The 11,895-nt window shown below is 64.7% G+C and overlaps 1 protein-coding gene across 2 annotated transcripts in view; it reads right to left on the reverse strand.

The window, feature by feature from the left end:
• ddx19a (DEAD-box helicase 19a) overlaps nucleotides 1-11,658 on the reverse strand; it is a 91,934-nt gene extending 80,276 nt beyond the window's left edge. For both annotated transcript variants that reach the window (XM_080215032.1, XM_080215031.1), the window contains exons 1-2: nucleotides 11,550-11,658; nucleotides 5,431-5,482 (exon numbers count right to left, since the gene is read on the reverse strand). In XM_080215032.1, coding sequence (XP_080071158.1) covers nucleotides 5,431-5,482; nucleotides 11,550-11,606 — 109 coding nt within the window. In that variant the 5' untranslated portion in view covers nucleotides 11,607-11,658. The remainder of the gene's footprint in view (nucleotides 1-5,430; nucleotides 5,483-11,549) is intronic.
• Nucleotides 11,659-11,895: the final 237 nt, after the last annotated feature.

The following is an 11,895-nucleotide window of genomic DNA, read 5'->3' on the forward strand; positions in this document are numbered from 1 at the left end:
TCTTTGGTGGAGTATGTGGAACATCTCTTGTTCCAATCTTAGTCAGGCCTCCACCCACCCTCTTTCCCCATGACATCAATGACTGTAAGAAGTCTCACAACACCAGGTTAAAGTCCAACAGGTGAAAGTCCAACAGGTTTATTTGGAATCACGAGTTTAGGAGCGTCACTCCATCAGATGAGTGCTGATTAAGTCTGATTAGTAAGTTTGTGGCACAGAGATTGGAGTTGCTGATCGTGCCAGAGATTGTCAGAGGATACAACAGGATATAGATAGATTGGAGACTTGAGCACGCAAATGGCAGATGGAGTTTAATATGGGCAAATGCAAGGCGATGCATGTTGAAAGATTAAATTGAGGTGTGAATTATACTGTAAAAGGCAGAACGCTTAGAAATACTAACATAGAGGAATCTGGATGCGCAGATCTATACTTCCCCAAAAGCGAAAACACAGGTGGCCAAGGTGATTAAGGCAACATATGCGACGCTTGCCTTCACTGGCCAGGGCATTGAGAACAGGAGTTGGGAAACCACGTTGCACCTATATAAAACCCTGGTTATGCCACATCTGGAGTATAGCGTGCAGTTCTGGTCACCATACTACCAGAAGGACGAGGAACCTTTGGAGAGAGTACAAACAAGGTTCAGCAGGATGTTGCCTGGTCTTGAGGGTGTTGACTACAAAGAGAGGTTGAATAAACTAGGATTGTTTTCAGTGGAAAGACAGAGGCTGAGTGGAGTTCTGATAAAGGTCTACAAAATTATGAAAAGCGTAGACAGGGTGGATGGTCAGAGGCTTTTCCCCAGGGTGGAAGAGGGGCCCAGATTTAGGGGGGTGGTGGTGGAGTTTAAAAAAGATGTGCAAGGCAAATGTTTCACGCAAAACGTGGTGATTGCCTGAAACACGCTAGCACAGGAGGTGGTGGAAGCAAGTACATTAGCCACATTTAAGAGACATTTGGATGGGTACATGAATAGGGAGGGAACAGAGGGACACTGACCGAGTAAGGACAGAAGTTTTGTTTTAAGTTTGGTGAGGGCATCATGATTGTCATACTTAGGGAGCCAAAGGGTCTGTGCCTGTGCACTACTTTTTTTGTTCTTCACTACTCGCTTTGTCATATTTAAAGATTTTAGAATGTGACTTCTGTGGCTAAAAAAACTTAAATTAAACAAACAATAAGAATTGTGTGAATATTGATAACTTGTGTTTAGATTATAGAATCCCTACAGGAGGCCATTGAGCCCACTGGCAGCCCTGCAAATCTATACTGACTCTCTGACAGAACACCTTACCCAGACCCATCTGCCACCCTATCCCTATAATCCCACACACTTACCATGGTAATTACCTCTAACCTACACATCTTTGGACACTAAGGGGAGGTCATGCCCCACTAACTTGATCAAGTTTTTCAAGGAAGTGACAAAGATGATAGATGAAGGAAAGGCAGAGGATATTATATACATAGCCAGTTACTAGTGATGTGCCTTAGGGGTCAGTCCTGTGGCCACAATTTTTCACAATATACATTAACGATTTAGAAGGAGGAAATGAGGGCACGGTTGCCAAGTTTGCAGATGGTACAAAGATATGTAGAGGGACAGGTAGTATTGAGGAATATTGCGGCTGCAAAAGTACTCGGTCAGGTTAGGAGAGTGGGCAAAGAAGTGGCAGATAAAATACAATGTGGAAAAGTGTGAAGTTATGCACTTTGGAAGGAGGAATGGAGGCACACACTATTTTCTAAATGGGAAAACGTGTAGGAAATCAGAAGCACAAAGGGACTTGGGACTTCTTGTTCAAGATTCTCAAGGTTAACGTGCCAGTTAAGTCATCAGTTAGGAAAGCAAATGTAATGTCAGCATTCATGTTGAGAGGGCTAGAATACAAGAGCAGGGATGTACTTCTGAGGTTATATAAAGCTCTGCTCAAACCCAATTTGAAGTATTGTGAGCAGTTTTGGGCCCCGTATCTAAGGAAGGATGTGCTGGCCTTGGAAAGGGTCCAGAGGAGGTTCACGAGAATGATCCCTGGAATGAAGAGCTTGTCAAATGATGAACGGTTGAGGACTCTGGGCTTGTATTCGTTGGGGCGTTTAGAAGGACGAGGGAGGGGGATCTTACTGAAACTTACAGGATACCGCGTGACCTGTTTAGAGCGACGTGAAGAGGATGTTTCCACTAGTTCGAAAACCTAGAACAGAGGGCACAACATCAGGCTAAAGGGACGATCTTTTAAAACAAAGATGACGAAGAATTTCTTCAGCCAGAGCGGTGAATCTGTGAAACTCTTTGCCACAGAAGGTTGTGGAGGCCAGGTCATTGAGTATATTTAAGACAGAAAGAGATAGCTTCTTGATTAATAAGGGAATCTGGGGTTACGGGGAAAAGGCAGGAGAATGGAGATGAGAAAAATATTAGTCACGGTTGAATGGCAGAGCAGATTCGATAGGCTGAGAGGAGAGTCGGTAAGATTGACACAGAACTGGCTTGGACAAAGACGACATAGGGTAGCAGTACAGTTTATCTGAATGGAAGGCTGCGACTAGCAGTGCTCCACAGGGATCAGTTCTGAGACCTTTGCTGTTTGCAGTACGTATAAATGATTTGGAGGAAAACGAAGCTGATCTGATTTGCAAGTTTGCAGATGACAAAATTAGTGGAGTTGCAGATAGTGAAGAGGATTGTCCGAGGATACAGCAAGGTACAAACCAGTTGGAGACTTGGGCGGAGAAATGGCAGATGAAGCTTAATCCGGAAAAGTGGGAGGCTTCAGATATCCAATGCACGTAGGAATTATACAGTAAATGGTAGAACTCTTAGGAGTACTGACAGGCAGAGGGATCTGGGTGCACACGTCCACCGATCACTAAGTGGCAACACAGGTGGATAAGTAGTCAAGAAGGCATACTGTATGCTTGCATTCATCGGATGGGGCATTGAGTATCAAAATTGGCAGTTTATGTTGCACCTGGATAGAACCTTAGTTAAGCCTCATTTGGAACATTGCGTACAATTCTGATCGCCACACTACCAGAAGGATGTGGAAGCTTTGGAGAGGGTACAGAAGAGGTTTATCAGGATGTTGCCTGGTCTGGAGGGTGTTAGCCATGAGGAGAGGTTGGATAAACTTGGTTTGTTCTCACCGGAACGACAGAGGTTGAGTGGCAACCCGATCGAGGTTTACAAGATTATGAGCGGTATGGACAAAGTGAATAATCAGGTACTCTTTCCTGGGGTGGAAAGGAAAGTACCGGGGGGACATAATCTTTCCACGGGGAAAAGATTAGAGAAGATGGTGGATGATGAGTCTGGGAAAGGGCATGTAGATAGTTTGAGTAACGTCTATACGGACTTCAGTAAGGCCTCTGACAAGGTCCCTTATGGCAGGCTCGTGCAGAAGGTGAAGTTGCACGGGTTCAGAGGAGAGCTGGCTACGTGGATACAAAACTGGCTCAGTCAAAGATGTCACGACTATCAAATAAATCGGTTGGATTTAAACCTGGTGTTGTCAGACTTCTTACTCGGGCAAAGAAGACAGAGGATAGCAGTGGTAGGGTGCATTTCTGAATGGAGGGCTGTGACAAGTGGCAGAACCCTTGAGTATTGATAGGCAAAGGGACCTGGGTGTATAGGTACACAGTCACTAAGTGGCAATGCAGGTGGAGAAGGTAGTCAAGACGACTTAGGGCATGCTTGCCTTCATTGGCAGGTCATGTTGTAGTTTTATACAACCTTAGTTGAAGTGTTATGGTAAGGCATTGGTGAGGCTGAATTTAGAGTATTGTGTCCAGTTTTGGTCACCTAGTTACAGGAAGGATGTAAATAGGGTTGAAAGGGTGCAGAGAAGGTTCACAAGGATGTTGCCGGGACTTGAGAAGCTGAGTTAGAGAGAGAGATTGAATAGGTTAGGACTTTATTCCCTGGAGCATAGAAGAACGAGGGGAGATTTGATAAGAGGTGTATAAGATTTTGATGCGTATACAGTGAATGCAAGCAGGCTTTTTCCACTGAGGCTAAGGGAGAGAAAAAACCAGAGGGCATGAGTTAAGGCTGAAAGGAGAAAAGTTTAAAGGGGATATTGGGGGTGGGGGGGGGGGTGCTTCTCCACGTAGAAAGAGGTGGAGTGGGCTGCCGGATAAAGTAGTAAATACAAGGTCACTTTTAACATTTAAGAAACACTTGGACGGTTTCATGGATGAGAGGGGTGTGGAGGGATATGGTCCAAGTGTAGGTCAGTGGGACGAGGCAAAAAATGGTTCGGCACAGACAAGGGCCAAAAGGCCTGTTTCTGAGCTGTAATTTTCTATGGTTCTAGTCACCACACTACCAGAAGGACGTGGAGGCTTTGGAAAGGGTATAGAAAAGATTTATCAGGATGTTGCCCGGTATGGAGGACATCAGCTATGAGGAGAGGTTGGAGAAACTTGGTTTGTTCTCACTGGAACAACGGAGGTTGAGGGGTGACTAGATAGAAGTCTACAAGATTATGAGAGGCATGGACAGAGTGGATAGTCAGAAGCTTTTCCCCAAGGTAGAAGAGTCAATTACTAGGGCACATGGATCATAGAATCCTACAGTGCAGAAAGAGGCCCTTCGGCACATCGAGTCTGCACCGAACACAATCCCACCCAGGCCCTACCCCCAATCCCTACACATTATACCCACTAATCCCTCTGACCTCCGCTACCCTGGACACTAAGGGGCAATTTCTTAGCATGGCCAATCAACCTAACCCGCACATCTTTGGACTGTGGGAGGAAACCGGAGTATCCAGAGGAAACCCATGCAGACACAAGGAGAATGTGCAAACTCCACACAGACAGCGACTGAGCCGAGAATTGAACCCAGGAGCTGTGAAGCAACAGTGTTAACCGCTGTGCTACCGTGCCGCCCAGGTTTAAGGGGCAAGGTTTAAAGGAGACGTACGAGGCAAATTTCTTTACACAGAGGATGATGGGTGTCTGGAAGTTGTTGCTGGGGAAAGTAGTGACTTTTAAGGGATGTCTCGACAAATACATGAATAGGATGGGAAAAGAGGGCTATGGTTCCCAAGAGGGTAGTTAGATAAGTCGGGTAGCATGGTCGCTGCAGGCTTGGAGGGCCAAAAGGCTTGTTCCTACACTGATATGTGTGAGACAAGTTTTTCTTTTAAACATAACATAGAGTGTGGTGAATGTCTGGAACGCACAGTCTAGGAAGGTGGCGGCAGCAGGTACAATAGCAGCATTTAAGTGACAACTAGATAAAAATCAGGTGAACAGGATGCGGATGGAAGGATACGGACTCCGTAAGTGCATACGGTTTTAGTTTTAGCAAATACAAGGAGAATGTGCAAACTCCACATAGACAGGCACGCAAGGCCAGAATTGAGGCTGAGCCCCAGCCAGGGACGTCACCATAATGTATTAGTGAAAAGTTCATACCTTCTTTAGTTTCAGCATTCAATCTATCATCCTTCAGTTTCAAGTTCCCCAACTGCAATAAGAAAGAGTACACATTCATTAAAGGGCAGAGGGAAAGAAAACGGGGTTTCATGAGGGAGGAGTAGGGCAGATTGGGGGCACACAAGGGGGACGGGGGCAAACAATAGAGGGCTCAGACAAGGGGGACACGGGAGGGAAAGGGGGACGGTTGGGGGGGGTCAGTTGGGAGGTGGGGGAGGAGCGGGGGACGAGGGCGGGAGCGTGCGGGGGTCGGGGGGGTGCGGGAGCGTGCGGGGGTCGGGAGCGTGCGGGGGTCGGGGGGGGCGGGAGCGTGCGGGGGTCGGGGGGGGGCGGGAGCGCGCGGGGGTCGGGGGGGGCGGGAGCGCGCGGGGGTCGGGGGGGGCGGGAGCGCGCGGGGGTCGGGGGGGGCGGGAGCGCGCGGGGGTCGGGGGGGCGGGAGCGCGCGGGGGTCGGGGGGGGCGGGAGCGCGCGGGGGTCGGGGGGGGCGGGAGCGCGCGGGGGTCGGGGGGGGCGGGAGCGCGCGGGGGTCGGGGGGGGCGGGAGCGCGCGGGGGTCGGGGGGGGCGGGAGCGCGCGGGGGTCGGGGGGGGCGGGAGCGCGCGGGGGTCGGGGGGGGCGGGAGCGCGCGGGGGTCGGGGGGGGCGGGAGCGCGCGGGGGTCGGGGGGGGCGGGAGCGCGCGGGGGTCGGGGGGGGCGGGAGCGCGCGGGGGTCGGGGGGGGCGGGAGCGCGCGGGGGTCGGGGGGGGCGGGAGCGCGCGGGGGTCGGGGGGGGCGGGAGCGCGCGGGGGTCGGGGGGGGCGGGAGCGCGCGGGGGTCGGGGGGGGCGGGAGCGCGCGGGGGTCGGGGGGGGCGGGAGCGCGCGGGGGTCGGGGGGGGCGGGAGCGCGCGGGGGTCGGGGGGGCGGGAGCGCGCGGGGGTCGGGGGGGGCGGGAGCGCGCGGGGGTCGGGGGGGGCCGGAGCGCGCGGGGGTCGGGGGGGGCGGGAGCGCGCGGGGGTCGGGGGGGGGCGGGAGCGCGCGGGGGTCGGGGGGGGCGGGAGCGCGCGGGGGTCGGGGGGGGCGGGAGCGCGCGGGGGTCGGGGGGGGCGGGAGCGCGCGGGGGTCGGGGGGGGCGGGAGCGCGCGGGGGTCGGGGGGGGCGGGAGCGCGCGGGGGTCGGGGGGGGCGGGAGCGTGCGGGGGTCGGGGGGGGCGGGAGCGTGCGGGGGTCGGGGGGGAGCGTGCGGGGGTCGGGGGGGAGCGTGCGGGGGTCGGGGGGGGGGCGTGCGGGGGTCGGGGGGGCGGAGTGCGGGGGTCGGGGGGGCGGAGTGCGGGGGTCGGGGGGGCGGAGTGCGGGGGTCGGGGGGGCGGAGTGCGGGGGTCGGGGGGGCGGAGTGCGGGGGTCGGGGGGGCGGAGTGCGGGGGTCGGGGGGGCGGAGTGCGGGGGTCGGGGGGGCGGAGTGCGGGGGTCGGGGGGGCGGAGTGCGGGGGTCGGGGGGGCGGAGTGCGGGGGTCGGGGGGGCGGAGTGCGGGGGTCGGGGGGGCGGAGTGCGGGGGTCGGGGGGGCGGAGTGCGGGGGTCGGGGGGGCGGAGTGCGGGGGTCGGGGGGGCGGAGTGCGGGGGTCGGGGGGGCGGAGTGCGGGGGTCGGGGGGGCGGAGTGCGGGGGTCGGGGGGGCGGAGTGCGGGGGTCGGGGGGGCGGAGTGCGGGGGTCGGGGGGGCGGAGTGCGGGGGTCGGGGGGGCGGAGTGCGGGGGTCGGGGGGGCGGAGTGCGGGGGTCGGGGGGGCGGAGTGCGGGGGTCGGGGGGGCGGAGTGCGGGGGTCGGGGGGGCGGAGTGCGGGGGTCGGGGGGGCGGAGTGCGGGGGTCGGGGGGGCGGAGTGCGGGGGTCGGGGGGGCGGAGTGCGGGGGTCGGGGGGGCGGAGTGCGGGGGTCGGGGGGGCGGAGTGCGGGGGTCGGGGGGGCGGAGTGCGGGGGTCGGGGGGGCGGAGTGCGGGGGTCGGGGGGGCGGAGTGCGGGGGTCGGGGGGGCGGAGTGCGGGGGTCGGGGGGGCGGAGTGCGGGGGTCGGGGGGGCGGAGTGCGGGGGTCGGGGGGGCGGAGTGTGGGGGTCGGGGGGGCGGAGTGTGGGGGTCGGGGGGGCGGAGTGTGGGGGTCGGGGGGGCGGAGTGTGGGGGTCGGGGGGGCGGAGTGTGGGGGTCGGGGGGGCGGAGTGTGGGGGTCGGGGGGGCGGAGTGTGGGGGTCGGGGGGGCGGAGTGTGGGGGTCGGGGGGGCGGAGTGTGGGGGTCGGGGGGGCGGAGTGTGGGGGTCGGGGGGGCGGAGTGTGGGGGTCGGGGGGGCGGAGTGTGGGGGTCGGGGGGGCGGAGTGTGGGGGTCGGGGGGGCGGAGTGTGGGGGTCGGGGGGGCGGAGTGTGGGGGTCGGGGGGGCGGAGTGTGGGGGTCGGGGGGGCGGAGTGTGGGGGTCGGGGGGGCGGAGTGTGGGGGTCGGGGGGGCGGAGTGTGGGGGTCGGGGGGGGCGGAGTGTGGGGGTCGGGGGGGCGGAGTGTGGGGGTCGGGGGGGGGCGGAGTGTGGGGGTCGGGGGGGCGGAGTGTGGGGGTCGGGGGGGCGGAGTGTGGGGGTCGGGGGGGCGGAGTGTGGGGGTCGGGGGGGCGGAGTGTGGGGGTCGGGGGGGCGGAGTGTGGGGGTCGGGGGGGCGGAGTGTGGGGGTCGGTGTGTGGTGGTCGGGGGGGGCCGTGTGTGGGGGTCGGTGTGTGGGGGTCAGGGGGGGCGGTGTGTGGGGGTCGGGGGGGGCGGTGTGTGGGGGTCGGGGGGGGGGCGGTGTGTGGGGGTCGGTGTGTGGGGGTCGGGGGGGGCGGTGTGTGGGGGTCGGTGTGTGGGGGTCGGGGGGGGCGGTGTGTGGGGGTCGGGGGGGTCGGTGTGTGGGGGTCGGTGTGTGGGGGGCGGAGTGTGGGGGGCGGAGTGTGGGGGGCGGAGTGTGGGGGGCGGAGTGTGGGGGGCGGAGTGTGGGGGGCGGAGTGTGGGGGGCGGAGTGTGGGGGGCGGAGTGTGGGGGGCGGAGTGTGGGGGGCGGAGTGTGGGGGGCGGAGTGTGGGGGGCGGAGTGTGGGGGGCGGAGTGTGGGGGGCGGAGTGTGGGGGGCGGAGTGTGGGGGGCGGAGTGTGGGGGGCGGAGTGTGGGGGGCGGAGTGTGGGGGGTCGGGGGGGCGGAGTGTGGGGGGTCGGGGGGGCGGAGTGTGGGGGGTCGGGGGGGCGGAGTGTGGGGGGTCGGGGGGGCGGAGTGTGGGGGGTCGGGGGGGCGGAGTGTGGGGGGTCGGGGGGGCGGAGTGTGGGGGGTCGGGGGGGCGGAGTGTGGGGGGTCGGGGGGGCGGAGTGTGGGGGGTCGGGGGGGCGGAGTGTGGGGGGTCGGGGGGGCGGAGTGTGGGGGGTCGGGGGGGCGGAGTGTGGGGGGTCGGGGGGGCGGAGTGTGGGGGGTCGGGGGGGCGGAGTGTGGGGGGTCGGGGGGGCGGAGTGTGGGGGGTCGGGGGGGCGGAGTGTGGGGGGTCGGGGGGGCGGAGTGTGGGGGGTCGGGGGGGCGGAGTGTGGGGGGTCGGGGGGGCGGAGTGTGGGGGGTCGGGGGGGCGGAGTGTGGGGGGTCGGGGGGCGGAGTGTGGGGGGTCGGGGGGGCGGAGTGTGGGGGGTCGGGGGGGCGGAGTGTGGGGGGTCGGGGGGGCGGAGTGTGGGGGGTCGGGGGGCGGAGTGTGGGGGGTCGGGGGGGCGGAGTGTGGGGGGTCGGGGGGGCGGAGTGTGGGGGGTCGGGGGGGCGGAGTGTGGGGGTCGGGGGGGGCGGAGTGTGGGGGTCGGGGGGGGCGGAGTGTGGGGGTCGGGGGGGGCGGAGTGTGGGGGTCGGGGGGGCGGAGTGTGGGGGTCGGGGGGGCGGAGTGTGGGGGTCGGGGGGGCGGAGTGTGGGGGTCGGGGGGGCGGAGTGTGGGGGTCGGGGGGGCGGAGTGTGGGGGTCGGGGGGGCGGAGTGTGGGGGTCGGGGGGGCGGAGTGTGGGGGTCGGGGGGGCGGAGTGTGGGGGTCGGGGGGGCGGAGTGTGGGGGTCGGGGGGGCGGAGTGTGGGGGTCGGGGGGGCGGAGTGTGGGGGTCGGGGGGGCGGAGTGTGGGGGTCGGGGGGGCGGAGTGTGGGGGTCGGAGTGTGGGGGTCGGGGGGGCGGAGTGTGGGGGTCGGGGGGGCGGAGTGTGGGGGTCGGGGGGGCGGAGTGTGGGGGTCGGGGGGGCGGAGTGTGGGGGTCGGGGGGGCGGAGTGTGGGGGTCGGGGGGGCGGAGTGTGGGGGTCGGGGGGGCGGAGTGTGGGGGTCGGGGGGGCGGAGTGTGGGGGTCGGGGGGGCGGAGTGTGGGGGTCGGGGGGGCGGAGTGTGGGGGTCGGGGGGGCGGAGTGTGGGGGTCGGGGGGGCGGAGTGTGGGGGTCGGGGGGGCGGAGTGTGGGGGTCGGGGGGGCGGAGTGTGGGGGTCGGGGGGGCGGAGGGTGGGGGTCGGGGGGGCGGAGTGTGGGGGTCGGGGGGGCGGAGTGTGGGGGTCGGGGGGGCGGAGTGTGGGGGTCGGGGGGGCGGAGTGTGGGGGTCGGGGGGGCGGAGTGTGGGGGTCGGGGGGGCGGAGTGTGGGGGTCGGGGGGGCGGAGTGTGGGGGTCGGGGGGGCGGAGTGTGGGGGTCGGGGGGGCGGAGTGTGGGGGTCGGGGGGGCGGAGTGTGGGGGTCGGGGGGGCGGAGTGTGGGGGTCGGGGGGGCGGAGTGTGGGGGTCGGGGGGGCGGAGTGTGGGGGTCGGGGGGGCGGAGTGTGGGGGTCGGGGGGGCGGAGTGTGGGGGTCGGAGTGTGGGGGTCGGGGGGGCGGAGTGTGGGGGTCGGGGGGGCGGAGTGTGGGGGTCGGGGGGGCGGAGTGTGGGGGTCGGGGGGGCGGAGTGTGGGGGTCGGGGGGGCGGAGTGTGGGGGTCGGGGGGGCGGAGTGTGGGGGTCGGGGGGGCGGAGTGTGGGGGTCGGGGGGGCGGAGTGTGGGGGTCGGGGGGGCGGAGTGTGGGGGTCGGGGGGGCGGAGTGTGGGGGTCGGGGGGGCGGAGTGTGGGGGTCGGGGGGGCGGAGTGTGGGGGTCGGGGGGGCGGAGTGTGGGGGTCGGGGGGGCGGAGTGTGGGGGTCGGGGGGGCGGAGTGTGGGGGTCGGGGGGGCGGAGTGTGGGGGTCGGGGCGGCGGAGTGTGGGGGTCGGGGGGGCGGAGTGTGGGGGTCGGGGGGGCGGAGTGTGGGGGTCGGGGGGGCGGAGTGTGGGGGTCGGGGGGGCGGAGTGTGGGGGTCGGGGGGGCGGAGTGTGGGGGTCGGGGGGGCGGAGTGTGGGGGTCGGGGGGGCGGAGTGTGGGGGTCGGGGGGGCGGAGTGTGGGGGTCGGGGGGCGGAGTGTGGGGGTCGGGGGGGCGGAGTGTGGGGGTCGGGGGGGCGGAGTGTGGGGGTCGGGGGGGCGGAGTGTGGGGGTCGGGGGGGCGGAGTGTGGGGGTCGGGGGGGCGGAGTGTGGGGGTCGGGGGGGCGGAGTGTGGGGGTCGGGGGGGCGGAGTGTGGGGGTCGGGGGGCGGAGTGTGGGGGTCGGGGGGGCGGAGTGTGGGGGTCGGGGGGGCGGAGTGTGGGGGTCGGGGGGGCGGAGTGTGGGGGCCGGGGGGGGCGGTGTGTGGGGGTCGGGGGGGGCGGTGTGTGGGGGTCGGGGGGGGCGGTGTGTGGGGGTCGGGGGGGGGCGGTGTGTGGGGGTCGGGGGGGGGGGCGGTGTGTGGGGGTCGGTGGGGGGCGGTGTGTGGGGGTCGGTGTGTGGGGGTCGGGGGGGTGGTGTGTGGGGGTGGGGGGGCAGTGTGTGGGGGCAGGGGGCGGGGGGGCAGGGGGGGAGAGTGAGTGGTGGGGCGAGAGTGTGTGGGGGTGGGGGGGCAGTGTGTGGGGGTGGGGGGGGGAAGTTGGGGCGTCGGGGGAGGGGGTGATGCGGGGGGGGGTCGGGGGAAAAGGGAAGAATGAGTGGGGGGGGGCGGTCCCGGGACCATCCCTGCACTGGGCCCTTATTCGGCACCTCGCCCCGGCAGTGCCGTTGGGTGTGCAGCGGCCGCCCGGGGCTCGGGCCGGACTCTCACCGACTCGGCTGCTGATTCCTGCAGGTCCACCGCCAGCGCCCACGAGTCCGTCGCCATGATTCCCCACCAAGGTGAAGGCCGCAGTGCGCAGGCGCAGAGTCCGGTCCGCCCTCGGCCAACTCCGGGCTGCTACCCGAACTCCAAATGTTGGTTCCGGGGCCTCCGGACACAGGCTCGATCAGACTGTGAGTCCCGCCAAAATCATTAATATGCCTCGAAACCGAGAGAGAGATTTCCATCCCAGTTTAGCCTGGCCCCTCTGGACCCTTCTGTATTTCTCCTCTGTAACCTTAAATCTATTTCCTCTAGTTTTAACTCCTGTACCTTTGGGAAAAGATATTGACAA

The sequence above is a fragment of the Carcharhinus amblyrhynchos genome, chromosome 30, assembly GCF_965287045.1.
Source record: "Carcharhinus amblyrhynchos chromosome 30, sCarAmb.v2.hapA, whole genome shotgun sequence".
NCBI lineage: Eukaryota > Metazoa > Chordata > Chondrichthyes > Carcharhiniformes > Carcharhinidae > Carcharhinus > Carcharhinus amblyrhynchos.